Source organism: Falco naumanni, chromosome 5, assembly GCF_017639655.2.
Source record: "Falco naumanni isolate bFalNau1 chromosome 5, bFalNau1.pat, whole genome shotgun sequence".
Lineage (NCBI taxonomy): Eukaryota > Metazoa > Chordata > Aves > Falconiformes > Falconidae > Falco > Falco naumanni.
The window spans coordinates 80,735,182-80,751,932 of NC_054058.1; the positions used below are offsets into that span (position 1 = coordinate 80,735,182).

At 44.9% G+C, this 16,751-nt stretch overlaps 1 protein-coding gene across 6 annotated transcripts in view; it reads left to right on the forward strand.

The window, feature by feature from the left end:
- The first annotated feature begins 221 nt into the window (after window positions 1-221).
- ST7 (suppression of tumorigenicity 7) overlaps window positions 222-16,751 on the forward strand; it is a 151,791-nt gene continuing 135,261 nt past the window's right edge. For 2 of the 6 annotated variants that reach the window (XR_005828289.1, XM_040596992.1), the window contains exon 1: window positions 222-577. Coding sequence is in view for 4 of the 6 variants with exons in the window: in XM_040596992.1 (XP_040452926.1) it covers window positions 427-577 (151 nt within the window). In the remaining 2 variants the exon portion in view is untranslated. The remainder of the gene's footprint in view (window positions 578-16,751) is intronic. The other 4 variants (XM_040596987.1, XM_040596991.1, XR_005828290.1 and 1 more) reach the window with 3 other exon arrangements.

Genomic DNA, 16,751 nt, shown 5'->3' on the forward strand with positions numbered 1-16,751 from the left:
TCCCTTGCCCGCCCCTCGGCGGCAGGAGTGGGGCGGGGGCGAGTTACAATGGAGCGCGGCTGTGCCTGACACCCCACCCGCCCCGCCGCAGCGGCGGGGAGCGCGCAGCGGCGCGTCCCAGCGGGCCGGACCGCGGAGGGGGGCGCTGGGGGGGCCGGCAGCGCCGGGGGGCCGGTAGCGCCGGGGGGGCGGTAGCGCCGGGGGGCCCAGCGGCGGCGCGGCCGCTCCCCGCGGCGGGCGGGGCGTGCGGCGGGGTGGGCAGAGCCGGCGCGGGGAGGCGTGAATCAGCCCGCAAATACACGCTGGGAGGTTGTGGCAGCAGAGAGCAGGGTTTGGGTTGGTTTTGTGTGCGCTTTTTTTTTTTTTTTCCCCTCTCTCTCTCTCTCTCTTTTTTTTTTTTTCTTCTTTTTCCCCTCCTCCAAAAACATGGCTGAAGCTGGGACGGGCTTTTTGGAACAGCTGAAGTCTTGTATCGTCTGGTCCTGGACTTACCTCTGGACGCTGTGGTTCTTCATCATGCTCTTCCTGGTGTACATCTTGAGGGTGCCCCTGAAGATCAATGACAATTTAACCACAGGTAGGGTGCGATCCTCCCCCCGTGCTCTCCTCCCGCCCCTTCCCCTGTCCCCGGGGGGGCTGCACCTCTGCTGCTCTCTCGGCTACCCCGTACCCCACCGCCTCCGCCTTCTCCGCGATCGGCGTAAAACCCGCGGTGGGGCGCGGAGGCGCTCGGCTGTCCCGTCCCGTTAAGGCCGGGGGTAGGGGAGGGGTGTCCCCCCTTCCCCGAAACGCGCCCGCCTGGGGGGTGCAGGGGGTGCCGGGGGGCAGCCGCGGTGCTCTGGGCGTTTGCGCCTTCCCGCAGCCCCTTGGGTGCTGGTGCGGGGGGTTTGTGAGGGGCTGGCGTGGGCAACGGTAACTCGCGAGGCACTGTTACTCGGTCTGGGAGGGCCCGCGAGCGCCCGGAGAGCTCAGCCGGGGGCTCCCTCCCGGCGTGGGAGCCTTCAAGTAGTTGTGCTGCGGCAGGAGCGGGCGGTGGGTGCCCCGGCGGCACCCAGAGGGTCCCTGTGGCGTGCAGCGAGGTGACCCGCCGGTGGGCCACCGCTCCCTCCTGCTTGCCCTCCCTGCTGGAGCCACTTACCCGAGGGATGCTGCAAACCCCTCTGCTTGGTCCCTGTGCCAGCGCACCGCGCTCTGCCTGCCGGGCTGGGAGGGCTGGGAGGCACTGGAGAAGCTTCTCTGTCTCCTTCACACCGCGTACAGGTGAAGGGGTGACCGAAGCGGTATGGGGCACACTGTGGCCCATGCCCTGGCCGAGGCTTGCTGTTTTCGGGAGCTGTGTTTCACGCAGGGCTTTTGCTAAGGGAGTCAGCGTCTTGACTTTTGACTGGCAAGCTCGCTGAGAAAAAATAATAATAATAAAAAAAAAAGTGTTTGATTTCCAAGTACTGAACGCGTAAATGATAAATAGCAAAACTGCTGCTTCCCCCCACAATGTCATGCTTTGTGCTTCTGACTGGGAATTTCAGAGGCTTGAGCAAAAACGTGTGGCTTCTTCAATTCACAAGCCTAAGTCAGCAACAGCCAAAATTAATTTACATCTCGTATGCGCCTGGTCTCAATGCATTTCTATAACAGGGTTATCTTTGATGTAGACCGAGTATGTAAATAAAGACCCGTCTTCAGTTGCAGGGCACTTCGTTCTTTCTGGGAGCTTTCTTAGGAGCAGGTTTGCAGTTTATGTGGCTTTCAGGGGTTCCAAAGGAAAATTATATTGGTGGAAAACTCTTTGGTTTTTTGAAGGGTGAGAAAGGACCTTGGTTGTTACGGGGAATATGTTTGGATTTGAGGAGTATATGGAGTGGAATTAATATCTTTGCCTGTACAATTTATGTTACACTCGAGTGTTTTTTTAACAGGATTACAACTTTTATTATGTTTCTGATGAAAACTAGCTATCAGCTTATTCTTCTGCGTTGTAATAAATAGTAAGCATACAAGTCTGCTGGAAGGTTGTCACTGTTGCAATAGTCTTTGCATTGGCTGTTAAGACTCACTAAGGAAGTACGCTGCTGCTGCACTGAATCAGCAGTAACGTACGTAGTGTTAGCCAGTCTGAATTGGGCTGCTGTGACTTTGTTTTGGAATTGCTTATTTTTCCTTCCTGATTTCTATGATCATTTAATTTTTACCCCCACCTTGGAGAAGGTTATTTGTTTGGGAGGCAGATGAGATGTAACGCATGTGGCATGCCTGCTGCTGGGAAGCTGAACATTATCTGAGCGCTCTTCACCTGTCTTTCTGGCCTGTTCTCATTTGATAAGTCTTTGGCAAGTCTAGCATCAAAGAAGAATTAAAAAAAAAAGGTTCAGCATACTGCAATTTTCACTTTAAGCGTAAATGCAATTAAAAATGACTTTTAAGTACAGTTTTGGTCAAATTTTCTCAATATGTCTTTGAACAAGTATCTTGTTTCTTTTGACATTGCCATATGCTGATTAGAACAGTATGTAATTCTTGTTGCTTGAGTTCTTAACAATTTATATAATGTTAATGTTCCTGGTAAACATTGCAGGCCATGGTTGTGAAGCAAAAATGTCAGAATGCTTTATATTATCATTTTCGCTATTGGAAAAAAATCACAGGCACCCATCTGATACCTAATCAAACCCTTCTGATTTTTTCCTGAGTTTCGATGAACTAATTCTCGATGTAGTTCTCATTTGAAATACTACTCCAGCCGTCTTCAGCTGAGTCATCTTGGTTTTCATTGAAATGTCCCAAAATGGAAGTAAAATGACAGTATGAAGTCTGTAAATGGGAGAGATTTTCACAGCTGTGTGTTCTAAGCATTGAGGGGGTTAAAAAGACTGAAGAAATTACCAGTAAGTCCCAAAGTGCGTGATGAAAATGAGCTACCAGGGGAGAACAATAGGCACAATATGGCCTTTATGCATCATCTGTTCCTAAATGGGGTTTATTAAAAAATCAGCACTGGCAATAACATGAGGTTGTTTTGGTTTGCTTTTCAAAGCTTTTGTGAATGGATTAAAGATGATCTGACTTATTGTGGATTATTTTTTTTTCTCCAAATCAATCACAATAGGATGCTGTCATTGGTTTAAGGTTGGTCATGAACTACCACAGCAGCTGGCCCCAGATGGGATACTAATCAAATGCATCTCAGCGATGTGAAAATAAAAGTATAAATCTCTCTAATAAAACTTCTGTGGGACGTAAAGAAATAATAAGGTGATTAGAAACAATGACCAGGCATTTTCCTAGAACAAGTTGGATCTCTTGGTGAGTTGAGGTCAAACAAACTGGTTTTCGCAGACGCAGGCTTAGACAGCTGGTAAGAGAAATGCAGTTCTGCAGGTACGATTTGCACCTTGTGAAATAGTGATTTAGGAAGGTTTTAGATATTTAGATCAAACACCTTAACCTGAGTCCACAGTGGGCTGCTGTGATATGAAGGACTAGTGTGGCATGTAAGGGAGAGTACCTGCCAGTAGGACTAGCACTTCATGCTGCTGTATAATTTTTGTTTTCCCATGCCTGATGTCAGTGGTTTTAAAAGGAAGTTGACAAGTTGGAGAAGGTAGTGGAAAAATTATTTAACGGCTGGAGGGAAGCATCAGAAGAAGAGATTTTGCTTGGGAGGTGGCTTGGGTGCAGTGAGGAGGTGTTACCATGGGGGAGAAATAAATAGCCTTTTAACCATTAAAAAAATAGTAAGAATTGACAACTGGAAGCAATAGGGCAAACTCTGTTTAGTCATAATCGGGCATTAACGTTTAACAAACCATGGACTGGCTGCTAAAGGAACCTTTGGGTTTCCCATGTCTGCAAGTCTTCAAATCAGCTGGCAAAACGCAAGTCCCTGGTGTTCGTGTGGCCCGAAATGGGATTTCAGCCAGGACTTGGGCAGCGGGCTGTGCAACGGTGGTGGTCGGGGTAGGTACGGAGAGTTTCATCAGATAGTCCAGTGGTCACTTGTAGTGGGAGGTTTTATTAAGGTGAAGTGTGGGGTCTTCCCCCCCCCCCCCCCTTTTTAATGTTGTACAGGTGTGCACACCCTGAGCCTTGGGTAGCTCTGGTAGTGGAAGTCAGACATCATGTGTGTTTCATTGGGCTTCCAGGCTTGAAAGTCCTCGCTGTTGGGGCAAATGTAATTTCAGTATCCTCAGTGGAGTACATTACTGTGATATAATCAAAGGGAAATCTAGCCTGTCACATAAAAATATTGATGTTAAAACTGATTGTGGTGTTTCAGGGTTTTGGTTTTTTTTCATTTTGCTGAAGCTCGATGTGCAAATCTAACCTTACAATCCTTTATCAGTAGCAATCTTTGGATGATTATAACTGTACCATACCAAGAGACGAGACTTAATATGCCAGATTTTATTTTATTTAATACAGAATAAGTAGTTGAGGAAGCAGGTGTTATAATCTTACTCCAAAATAATTAGAATAAACATGATTATTTTATGTAACATGCTGTATTTCCTCCCATGTTGGCACTTGCACAATTTCTGAATGCCACATTAAACTGAACTAAGGCACACCTCTTCCAAAAATGTGCTACCCTGCTTGTTTTTCTTACGTTTGGTTTTCTAGTCATATCTTAAGAAGGAGAGAGTCCCAGAAGTTAAACAGTTTCTGATTATTTTATTTATCCTTTCAAAGTGCAAGAGAAAGATTTAATAACCAGAGCAGTAAGTGCAACTGCGTTGTGATGAGGCAGGCAGCGGGGAAGCCTTTGGGTTGCTGAGGGTAGGAGAAACCAGAAAAAAATGGTTTCCTAAAGGTGTGAATAATAAAGGTATGGGTATGAGCTCAGGGTTGAGTCTAGCTCTGTTGGTGTCTGTAAAAAGCTTTCTGCGGGACATCCCACTTCAGCTGCACCGCAGCGCGGCCACGTACTGTTTCCAGTTGAACATCGAGAGAAAGGGAGGGCTAGAAACCTACAGCATGAAAACGAGCAAGGTCCTGCTGGGGCCGAGAGAACCAGAGCTGGAGGAGGAAGCCCACGTCACCTTGGTGAGGAGCTGGTGGTTGTGACAAAGTTGTGTTCTGAGGAGCACGGTGTCTTTCTTCATTATGATTTCATTATTATTATTGTGACGTTGCTCCTCAAGTTATTACCTAGGATTTTAAATAGTGGGGGATTTGTGACCATGGAATAGGCTTTTCTTAAAGCCCACAGCCTGAAATGCCGTGCACGGTGCCAGCCGTCTGGAGAGGGGAAGGAAGAGGCTGATGTGCATCAACGCTTGCAGTGCTGGCCAACACCAGGTTACTCAGTCAGGGTGTGGGCACACATGGGCAGGAGGACACAGCAGAAGTCCTCTCTGTTCCCTGTAAGATTATGATAACAGCACTTTCCCTTAGAATCTTAGAGTCATGTAGGTTGGAAAAGACCTTTAAGATCATCAGGTCCGACTGTTAACCCACCACTGCCAAGTCCATCACTAACCCATGTCCCTGAGCATCTCATCTACCTGTTTTTTAAACACTTCCAGGGATGGTGATTCCACTGCGTCCCTGGGCAACCTGTTCTAATGCTTGCTGTTCATCCAAGAACCTCTCTGAAGACACAAAATGGATTAAAAATGAGTGAACAGCTTCGTTTGTTTGAGAAATACTGAAGGACAATTACATTTACGTTTGCGGACTTGCTCGTAGTTGTTTGGCCCTCTTTCAAGGTCATGTCCCATCATTGTGATGGGTTTCCCTGTAAGTGTCTGCTTTGTAAACTACAGAAGTCAGTGTGGTGGTGTGTTCATGGAAAACCTGGGGCAAAACTCTGATACTACCAAAAGGAAACGGAAAAACTCTTAACTCTCTGCAAGTACAGCGTAGATTTTTCTTTTTTCTTTTTTTTTTTTTTGGTAAGAACTTGAAAGTAAAATTTTAAATACATGACCACTTCAGGCAAGGTCAACATTAATTCTCCATATGGATTTCACAGAATCAGTTACAGGTACATAGTTTGCCCACTGACCCCATATGACTTAATTTTTGCATTTCTCAGAATGTAAATGAAGCCTTTCCTAAGTTTTCTGCAGCTCTAATGGAATTAAAGTAAACAGTGTTTTGTTTACTGTTAACCTCTGTCTTCAGTTGCATCAGTTACAGCACCATGAAGCATTCGTAGTGGCTGCTGAGCCTCCAGACAGGGTTTGGGTGTTAGAGATCTGCCTTTTTGAGTTTTGCAAAAAATTAGTTGTTACCTGGATATAGACTAACATTCTAGAGGCTGTTTTAAAACAGATTTTAACCGTTTTAAGCATGTGCATTTTCAGCACGGAAACTCTCCCTTTAATTTTTATGGAAAAGAATATGATGGTCATGAAAGTAGTGTGTTATTTTTGACAAAAATCTTTATAGATGAAACTTGGGGTTCTTGGGGAGAGGGGGGGAAGGCGCTAACAAAACTTGTTAGATCAATTCCTGATGGATGCAGTGTACAACGATACTTGTTTTCTATGAATTTTGTCATTTCTCCACGAATTTTGATTTTTTGATTGAGCTTAATTTTTCAGTCAGCATCAAATGAAGGAAATTGTAGCATTTGTAGCAAATGCAAAGTTTTCAGAAAATACTTCTTTAAGAAACTGACTTTCATACTACAAAAGCTCTAGAAGATTTGCAGCCAGTATTTCAGGGGAAGTGTGTAAGCCAGAGCCTTCAAAATAATATTTGATAAAATCTTGAGTGAGCTTACTGTAACACTGGCTGATACGCAGCCATGGAGTTGTACTGCCAGCTTCTAACTGAAGCCTAACGTCCTCCATGTGCTGATGAAAATCTTCAGAAGTGCTCCTAAAACTGCGTATGTGTAGTGGGATTTTCCCAAAGCATCTGCTGAGTGCCCGGATAAATTTAGCCCAAAAGAACATAAGCCCCGTTGTTCACAGAGGTCATGGGTCCTAATTGTCTGGGAGGCCACGAGGATACTACAATTCTAAATTAAAGGAAAAAATTAAAATAGATTTTTTTCTAAATTTGTTTAATTTACAAGGTGTTTATTGTGTAAACAAAGCAAATGCAGAACTCCAGATCATAAATATGCGTTTGTGAAAGACACAAGTAGTGCTAAGTGGTGTCAGTGCCTACAAGACTGAAAAGAGGGAGAAATACGTATTTCTGTGCCAAAGCTGCTCTCCGTTAAGTGAAAGACAGAAGGACGTGAAGTCTACCTTGAGAGCAGCACCTAACAGGAATTAGGATGATGATGTTGGATAAAACAGGGATTTGGGGGGCAACGATATGCCGGTGTTTTAAAATGGATTCTGAAAACTGCAACATTTCTGAGAGGAGCTACGCGGAGTCTAGCAAAAACACATTGCCAGCGTAAGGAAGCTCAAACTGTTTGACTGATCACAGAGGAGCTACAGAAGCACCCTGATGGTAGCTAAGGAGGAGTAAGAGCCTTAATCTAGTTGACAAACATACTCCCAAATATTTGGAATTAAAATGCATGCATTACGCTTGGCAGAATTGAGGCAAAATTATCAGTGGTCTGAAGCAGCAGCCTGGCTGTGAGAGATGCTGCGTGCAGTGCCCTCACTTTAATAGAAACAAAGAATTGAGAGGTGGTTGCATGCACTGTAAAGTATACGGTGGGAACAAACCAGCAGGTTCTAAAGTAGTCTTTAATACAGGAGAGACAAATCTCACAAAAATGGGTGGCTACAAGCTGAATCCAGAGGAATTCACATACAAAGTATGTTTTAAAAGATTTGGAGATTTACGTGTTTGAACCCAGCTGCTATATGGCGAGTGATGCTCTCTCTGGCTTTGCAGCTTTGGCTATCGTGGTATTAAGAGTGTCAGCGTGATGAGGACTGCTGAGCTCAGTAGTGGGGGAACTGGGACTGAAATCTAACGGCCCATGCTAAACAGGAGAGCTGACTAGCAAAAACACTATCATGCTGAGATTTTAACAAAAAACCCCAACCAAACCAGCAGCCAGCTGGAAGCAATTTCTGAGGGTGTGCAGGCACATTCTGCAAGCGCAGAGGCTCCGGTAGTCCCTGGATGTGCCAGGTCTTCTGTGCACGTGCCGGGCCACTGTCCCCACCGAGGCCAAGGCTGTGCGTGTAGCTTGGTCAGCTGGCAAGCTCTGCGCTTCAGGGAGAGTTAATTTGGCTTGTTGGCAAGTGGTAAAGCAAACAAACCCGCTGAAGTGGTGACTTAACTTTGGGTGACTGAGCAGTTTCTTCTGGACTACAATCTACAGAAATGAACAGCACCGTCAGAAAAAGATGAAGATGCAGTCTTTTGTGCAGCAGCCGCAACAAGTCAGGATTCAGCTTTTTTGTAGCAAGGCTAGTTGTTGAAGAAGGTAGTTTGTATTTAACAAAATAAGGCCCTGCTCCAGGTATTTTTTGGTATTTTGAGTACAACCCAGAGTTACGTTGAACTGTACAGGGAGAACTAAGGCACAGGGAAGTGAGACCCTGATCCTGCAAGTCTTTAATGGCATGGTTTGTTCCGCAAGCATGGGTCCAGGGGCTTGCTGCAAGCGTAAGTAATATGCATGAATTCTGAACAACTGGGGCCTAAGTAGTTTACCAGGGTACTGTGGGAAACCGGTAACAAAACTGGGGATAGAGTCCCCAGCCAATTTGGTCCGAAGGCAGTTTCCCCTCTTGTAATTTGATGGTCACATCTAGTTGTTACTGGTTTTTACCGGAGCTACTTCAGGAACGCATTTAGGGCATTTGTCAAAGAATTTAAGCTAAAACCTGGCTTGGTCCTGTGGCCAAACCATGAGCTGCTTGCTGGGATGTTACTCCTCTGTTGGCTGTTAAAGGGGGTGTCTGAAGGCCCTTCCACCTGTTTTTCAATTAGCTCTTTGTGGCGCTGGAGGCATCTATTGAAAGATTGTGTTATAAACTCCATCTCGTCCTCATGCCTGTGAAGTGTCATGCGGACCAGTGATGCTGTGTAAATACTAATGAGTGAAAGTTGCTTTGTAAACTCCCAGCACAGGCTAATTAGATCTTTTTTTGTCTGTGTGTTTCTTAGTTGGGCACTGCAGAAGGGCAACCAATTTTAACACTGAGAACACTAAGCTTAAGCAACGATAATACATTTAAAGACAAGAGTTAATATCGTGCTTTCAGCAGGCAGAACAAACAAGTTGTTACTGTTAAGCCTGAGAAAAGGACCTAAATTCTAAGTCCAAATCAAATCTCGCCAGCTGCTGAGAGAAGACAAAGATATATTATTGTGGGGTCTAAACTGGAGATTTATCACTGTGGTAGATTCAATGCTTAAGTGATTAAGTGCACTTAAATATACCAATTAGAAGGATGAAAGCTATAGGGCAAAAATGAAATGCAGCCATCGTAAGATTCCTCTTCTGCACCGTGTGCCAACTTCAACCATGAGATTTAATTTCCAGCTCACTTTCTAGAAATAAACTTGGCTTATTAAATGTCAAGCCTGTTGGGTTGATATGTTAGGTCTTGTGCTTAGTGGCAAGACACTCAGATATCAGATTTAAAGCGCAAGAAATGTTATCATTGTCATTTTGTGTTGTAAGGCTGCCATTTATTTCTCAAGAAAATACGCTTGTGACCTGGGAGTGTCATAGATATTGATCTTCACATAACTAAATGTTTTCTTGGCACTGCCTTTATCTTTCATGCTGAGGACTGAAAATTGTTTACAGCGTGGCTTTGTCTCGAGCAAGGTTATATGATCCGCTAATGCACTTAATCTTCCATGTGAAATTTCTCTTGCTATTTTTAATGCCGAAGTGAACTTGATAGCAGCCTAGCCAGCTGGTATGTTTTATACAAATCTCGTCTTAAGAGTCCCAGGCTAGTAGTTTCCTCAGTTTTCGGAGAGAAGGTTAAACCAGACCGCAGTAGGAGAAGGTGTGCAGCTGGCCTGTCATACCCTGTGCAGGGGACAAGGGGACAGAGTGCTACTCAAGCCACTTCTCGAGCAGAAGCTGATTTTGTGCAGCAGCGTGATGCTGCAGCTGAGCTGATGAGCCCTCCCTGCTGAGAGAAGGAGCTGAGGAGGCCTTTTGCAGGGCTGCACTGATGCAGACCTACAGCTTTCAGGAGCCAGAAGTGTCCCCTCGATACTGCTTAAACTTCATGGATTTACCTGCCTGCTCAGAGTAGGCTGCTGTGTTGGGTGGCATAGAAGTGCCTTCTGGTCCCAGTGTCTGTCTGTTCAGCTCTTTGGGTCAGAACAAAGGATGAGTGATACAAACACAAGAAAAAAACCCAGCAATAAATATTGCTCTACATATTCCTAACTTGGATTTCCTTCCAGAAATTGTTGTCCAGGACTCTGTGGTTATCAGTTATAGTGCTGATCACAGCTGTGTTAGGAGCAGCCCCAAAAGCCATGTAGTCTTGGGGAAACACAAGCCATGAGGAGCTCTCATTAGCTCCAGGACTTCTGAAGATGCCCAGACTGCAAGATTTCCCTGGACCTGGTGAGTGAGCATTTGGCCTGTGTTACAGTTGAGGGCATTTTGTCAGTGGCTATACGGGAGCCAGGGTTTTCACCCTTGATGTCGTAGTGTAGCTCCCCTGCCTCGTGTGAGGGGTAGGTAGGAGCTGTGCTGTGTGGGGCTGGAGAGATGGACAGGGCTCTCTGGGTCCCTGACTCCAGTCCTTGGTCATCTTTATGTTATCTTCCCATAAACCACCGCACTGAAAGATTTTTCCAGAACTTGATGACTCTTGATGGATAGAAACCTTGCTCTTACTCCAGCCCAGTTGTGCTTGTGGCTGGCTTGCACATGTTCATGCTCATGGCAGCTCACTCTTTTACCTTCAGGAACCGCACCACTGCCATGGGGACCGGTTCCCAGCGTACTCACGTGGGGTCTTCCCTGTTTGTCCTCCCCTTATGAGGTTGAGTCTGTTCGGCTGTTCTAGCCTGCTCTCCTGAAATGGCTGGATGTCCTTGGTCATACTAGTAATAGTCTACTTCAGTTTTCTGCCCGTTTTGTAATTGTGTAACCGGTGTTGTGCATCGTATGCTAAGGTAAGGCTTTGTTAACTGCTTTATATAGTTAATTAATCTTTCTTGCCTTGCACTGGAAAGATATGTAGTCATACGGTTGAAACTGCCTGGGTTTGTGTTGGTATCTCCTTGGTGGAGCACAACAGTATGTGGTCACGTAGTAGGTGTGGACCTGTCACACCAGCTGGTCAGCTGTGAGCAGAAGCCCTTGCTGGTCCCTTGCCCTCTGCACCATTAACTTTGGTCCAGCTTCTCTGGCAGCTCATACCAGCCACCTTTTGTACCCTTCTGGTTTTGGTAATGAAAATGTTCAACAAGGTTCATTTGGCAGCTAGGGGTTCTCCTCATAGCCCAGTGCTGCCAGGTAAGTTGCAGGTTTCTCCATTTCTGCCAATTCCTTTCTCTCTTACCCATGTCTCCTGTTTTAACTAACTTCCTATGGCACTGTCAAACACTTTGCTGAAATCCAGACAGTTTAGAGCTGCTCATTTTTCTTGGCTGAAAAACTGGCTATTTTTAATAAAGAGACACATCTGGTTGGTCTAGCATGATTTATTTGTTTTGCATTTTATCCAATTTTTCATTTACCTCTGTTGCTTAATTTATCGTTATCTTTAAAATGTTGAAGTTTCATGTAATTCTGCTTTGTCAGTAGTGCAGTAGCTTGGGTCTGCATATTAAATATAAAAATATGAGATATTCTGGCATAGTTTGGGCAGTTTCATCAGTTTATTAGAACTGCCTTGATGCCGGGCTTAATTTTTTCAAATGCCACTTCTTTCAGTAAGGTGGTTTGTGTATATCCCCTTCATCTTGCACTCAGCCATGTCTTGACATGTTAAGCTCTTTGAATTATGTCTCTCTTTCTCCTGTCACAATATCTCTTTTCTTGCACTTTTTATTATTTTTTTCCTCCACATTCAGTAGTTTTGTTCCCACTCAAAAGTGAAATAAGTATTCAGTTTGTTTTGAGGGCTATTGTATCCTATTTGTCACTTTGCTCTCTCATTATTTATGTTGTTGAAGTAATTTTACTGGTTTTTCTGATTTTTGATACATCTTAAGGGTTTTTTTATATAACTCTTAAGGTGTAACTCAGTCTGACTTTTAGCAGATACAGTTTTATTTCTGTGCCTTTTGTCCTCACCAAAGCAGAGGGGAATCTTTGAACATCCCGGGTCTTGTGGGTGTTACTTGTACATGCCTGATAATTGCTTTATTTTAAAGCCTGAGCTAATAGATTGATGTCTGTGAGGTAGAAATGGAATTTAACTTTCCACAATTATTTTGAGAATGTCTGTGTTGCAGTTCTGGCCTCCTTGAAGCAGTCAGCAAAGTACCTGCTGACTCTTAATGAAACAACTCTGTTGCCGGGGGAGTTCCTGGACATTAGGTCCTGGTAGAAGAGGGCAATTTCCCAAACACCCCCCAGCAATGTGAAAAAAGTCTGGACGTTCGCTGCCTTCCTGTGTTTGGAACATCACAGGTATCAGGGAACTGAGAATGGATAGCAGTGCAGGTTAGGCAGCGTTTAAATAAAGATATTTAGTGAGTATTGTGTGTTAAAAAAGCTGACTTATCTAAACCTAAACTGCGAAGTTTCTCAGGTGCTTTTCTATTTACAGAGGTCTAGTCAATTCTCTTCACACACGTTTTTTTAAGCTCTTGAAGTTGCAAGATAAATTTTCAGTTTTACGAAGCTTTCTGACATGATGAATTTTACACAATATAAGCCGAAAACAGTAATCAGCAAATCACTCAGCTGAAAATTGCGTTTTGTTTCAAGTAATATTCTGCTGTCTTCTAAAACTCAAGTAGACCAAAAAATCCCAATTTTTCTATGGGCCACATTCAAACTGGCACTGACTGGTTCTGGAACAACATCTTTATTAGGTAGTTTGTTTTATTTAGGTTTCTGAATAATTATATAGTACTGTCCCCTTGTGTTTGAGGGTCTAGGTCTATAAATACACAGCCCTACAGGTGCGCTGTAGTTGGGGTGCAGAGTCAGTGATGTGCAGGGCTACTCAGCATCACTTGCTACATCCCTTGGGTGAGCTAGTAATACAGGCTTGAAATAAATACCCTGTAATATCTTCACTACAGATCTGTTCTTCCCTAGATATGGTGGAGTTCCTCTTATAGATGGCAGAAGTGCGTGGGTTTGTATCCCGCTGGACTCTCAGCTTTGCTGCGGAGCTGCTTGGGGCCATTTTGTTTGTTGGTGCAAGTGAGAGCAGCTGCTGGTCGGTTATTGTAAGGCAGCTCGGTGGCTGTAAATGCTGACGCAGCTTGGTTCATTGGGAGGGCAGCTGCCACCCTGGGGATCACCCAGCATCTTAGATCCTCCACTCCAGGTTACAACCTCTTTGCATCTTTGCAGTGGACCCTTAGAGCTACAGGGGAGTTTGTGGTTTAGCTCAGGGTGAACACGGGAGACTTTCTTAGTTTAAAAAAACAAAACCAACAATCCCGAAACCGGCACAGAGATAATCCAGAGAGCCTCTCCAGCCATTGTGCTCCCTTGCATACACAGCGCTCTGTAAATCACAGTCGTCCTCTTTCAGCGTGCACGTACGTGATCCTTCTGCACAGGGACAAAAATCAATAGTAAACAGTAAATGAATAACGAGAGGCCTGCCAACTGAAATCTCTTGTTTAATTTTGCATTTCTTTTCCTTCTCTAATCTAATGTGACAGAGAATCATTTAAGGGAGAAGAATGCTGAAAGCAATGAGATTTTACGAAGCCTTTTCTCACCAGTGCCTTTGTTTTGGGAGCAAAGGGGCTGGCAGTGCTCGGGGGGGCTGACATCCCCCCACAGGCACCGTGGGCTGCGGCAGAGGGGGTCCAGGGCTTAGCCTTTCAGAAACTTTCTCCTTGTGTAAGGATCAGGGGGAGCCCGTTGTCTCCACAGAGCAGGTAGTGATGTGTCTTGTGCGGGATGGGCTCTGCAGTTCTCTGGGTGTGTTTTCTATTTGTGTATGGAAGCGGTGCCGTATACCTGTGCCCTCACCAGCTGTATCTGAGCCTGCCTTTTAACTAAGGGCTTCATCCTCTTCCTTCCCCCTCCTTCCTTAGATTTGTATCTGCCTTTGGTCTTTAAGGTGAAAATAAATTGGTATTAAAAGTATCTTCTCTCGTTGAAAGCATTAGTTTATTTGGGGTATGTGTTTTAAACATGCAGACTGGTATTAAATGTACAGGGCAATGTCTTCAGAAGCACCCATGGTATTTCATCACCTAGATGCTTTAGTCAGCCATTAGTTTACTTATTAACATGCACTTACTTATATACTCTTTATAATAAGCATAGTAATACACCAGAAAGTGCTTTGCTAACTGAAAGAAAATATCTGATCTACAGTATATTACGTGCACATGTATATAGTGGCACAGTATCCTTTCATGCTAGTGTAATTCTGTACTGCGCATTGTAGCTGTTGTTTTTGCGGGAAGTTACGCCGTCAGTTTGGAATAAAAGTTAATATTAATGAGAGGTGTAAGAACACCATAAAATAATAATAAACCAAAAATACACACCATTTCAAACAGATTTGGTTATGGTGTTTGCTCTCTGTGAATGCTGCAGTTCAGCAAGATGAACATTGGCTGATCTGGGTCCTCAACATTGTTCTTAAAATGCGGGGCCCTCTGGTCGAGGGATTGCCAGCACTGCATGGCAGTAGATGGAAATGATCTGAAATTTGAGTCTTGTTCTTAATTTATAGTGAACAAAATAAACTGCATCTTGATTTACAGAGACCGTTAACATTACTGCTTGTTTGGCACACTGCAGTTTAAGTTCAGTAGAAAGGATTCACTGAATTTGTTTGTGAAGGGGATGAAGTTACGGTTTCAACTCAGCAGATGTTTATCATGCAGAAAACTTAACTAGAAGCCATAATAATGTACTTGCATTTGAGTCACTTGCATTTCCCAGTGGTTGTTGTTCAGATGGAAACAGTAAGGTTAGACTTTTGTTCTGTGCTGTTGGTTTGTAGGTATTTTTTTTTCCCCTTGTCTTTGTTAGTTCCTTTCCTTAGTGCTCGAGCTGGGCCCTGCACCGTGCCTTGCCTAGGCTGTCTGGAACAGATTTTGCATTTGATATGCAGTAATGTGGGCAAAAGTGGAGAAGTCCATGTGCAGGTCACGCACTAGAGGGCATCCTGTTAAAGAGACAGGAGGCGATCCAGGGGCAAGGAGAGGCGGCTTCGGTAATATGAAAAAACCATAGGTCTGACTGTGTGTCAGAGACCTAACGGAGGGTTGTCGTCTGTTTCCAACGGCAGGCGTGTGCGCGCACAGGCAGCCGCCCCCGCAGTAAACTTGTGAATGTGATGGAGTGCCTTCGTAGGCAAGGGGAGACCCTTAACTGTCATTATATTGCATCAGGTTACCCACAGAGGAGAAGTATTAAGTTGAACGCAGTCATGTGGTAGGTAAGAAATATAGTTGTAGGGCTGTCCTACAGCTGATGTAGTTGTAAGACAAAGTCCCACCTTTGACTTTCGGAAGTCTGCTTGCGACGTCATCCTCTAGATTGCTTTTGCAAGGTCAGATGGAAGGGGAGGTTCATGAGACCCAGGTCCTGGGCTGCAGTAAATTGAAGGAACAATGGTGGCTGCCGTAAGGCCACCAAAAATTTATTTGTGTCGGGAAAAAAATGGAAAATGAAGGACTAAATCAAGACTAATTACTGACTAAAGTTCTTATATTTATCTTCCTGAAGTGATTACCACAAAATAAGCTAGGCTGTGAGTTTGAAACAGTTGTGGTGATGGGTGCTGCGTCTGTGTGCTGGTACCTGTGGAGCTGAGACCGTGAGGACAGTTCACAGTGCTGAGGGGGTAACTGGTACCGGCCTACCAGTATTTGCTCAACCCACTGCCTTTGTTAAGGCCGCAAAGCATTTTTACAGACTTAATTTTTCAAGGTTTGGAAAACTCGCGCTAGTTTATCCTGCGGTGTGGGTGCAGCCTGCCATGGCGGAGGAGCTGCCCGCAGGCCCCGCAGGCCCCGCAGGCCCCGCAGGCCCCGCAGGCCGCCTGCGCTGTGCGGCCGCAGCGGGTCGGGCAGCGGGAGGTGCGCCATCCCGCCGTCCCACCGGGCTCACCCACAGCAGAAGGCTTTGAAGGCTGGTGCAGAACACCTCTGCACGTACAGCCCTTTCCTGGACATGGCTCAGGGCGCTTTCTTGTGGAGCCCCGTACAAGCACAGCCTGATGCATGCCCGTCTCTGGCTGGCTTATTCTGTACAAACAGCAAAATTAGCTTAATTTCCTGGAGGTTCTTCTCCTCCCCAGTAGTTATTAGGTGGATCTTGTGTGTCATCTGTGTGACCATTTCTGTATACATTCAGACATATTTCTCGGTATTGGTTTTGTGTATGTACAAATTAAAGGTGGTGGCTCCCCCTGCCCCCACCCCAAATACAGCTGATCCATTCAGGCACCTGTTAACTACGGACACTGATACAAGTCTTAAAACATGCCCCATTTGATTCAATATCATCTTTATAAAATAAGAATATGTGTATCACTCATTTTTAGTATTTGACATTTTTTATTAGGGAGTTGTCAGGAAAGAAGTTGTTGCTTTACTTTGATTCTTAGGTCTGCCTTGCTAAAAGAATTGTATAGCAGCTTGTTCTTTTATAAATCAGTGTTCTTTTATATATCAAATCAATCAAGCTCTAGTTCTGTTCATTCAGTTTGTTCTCCATCTGCTTTATGTTCTTTCTCTGG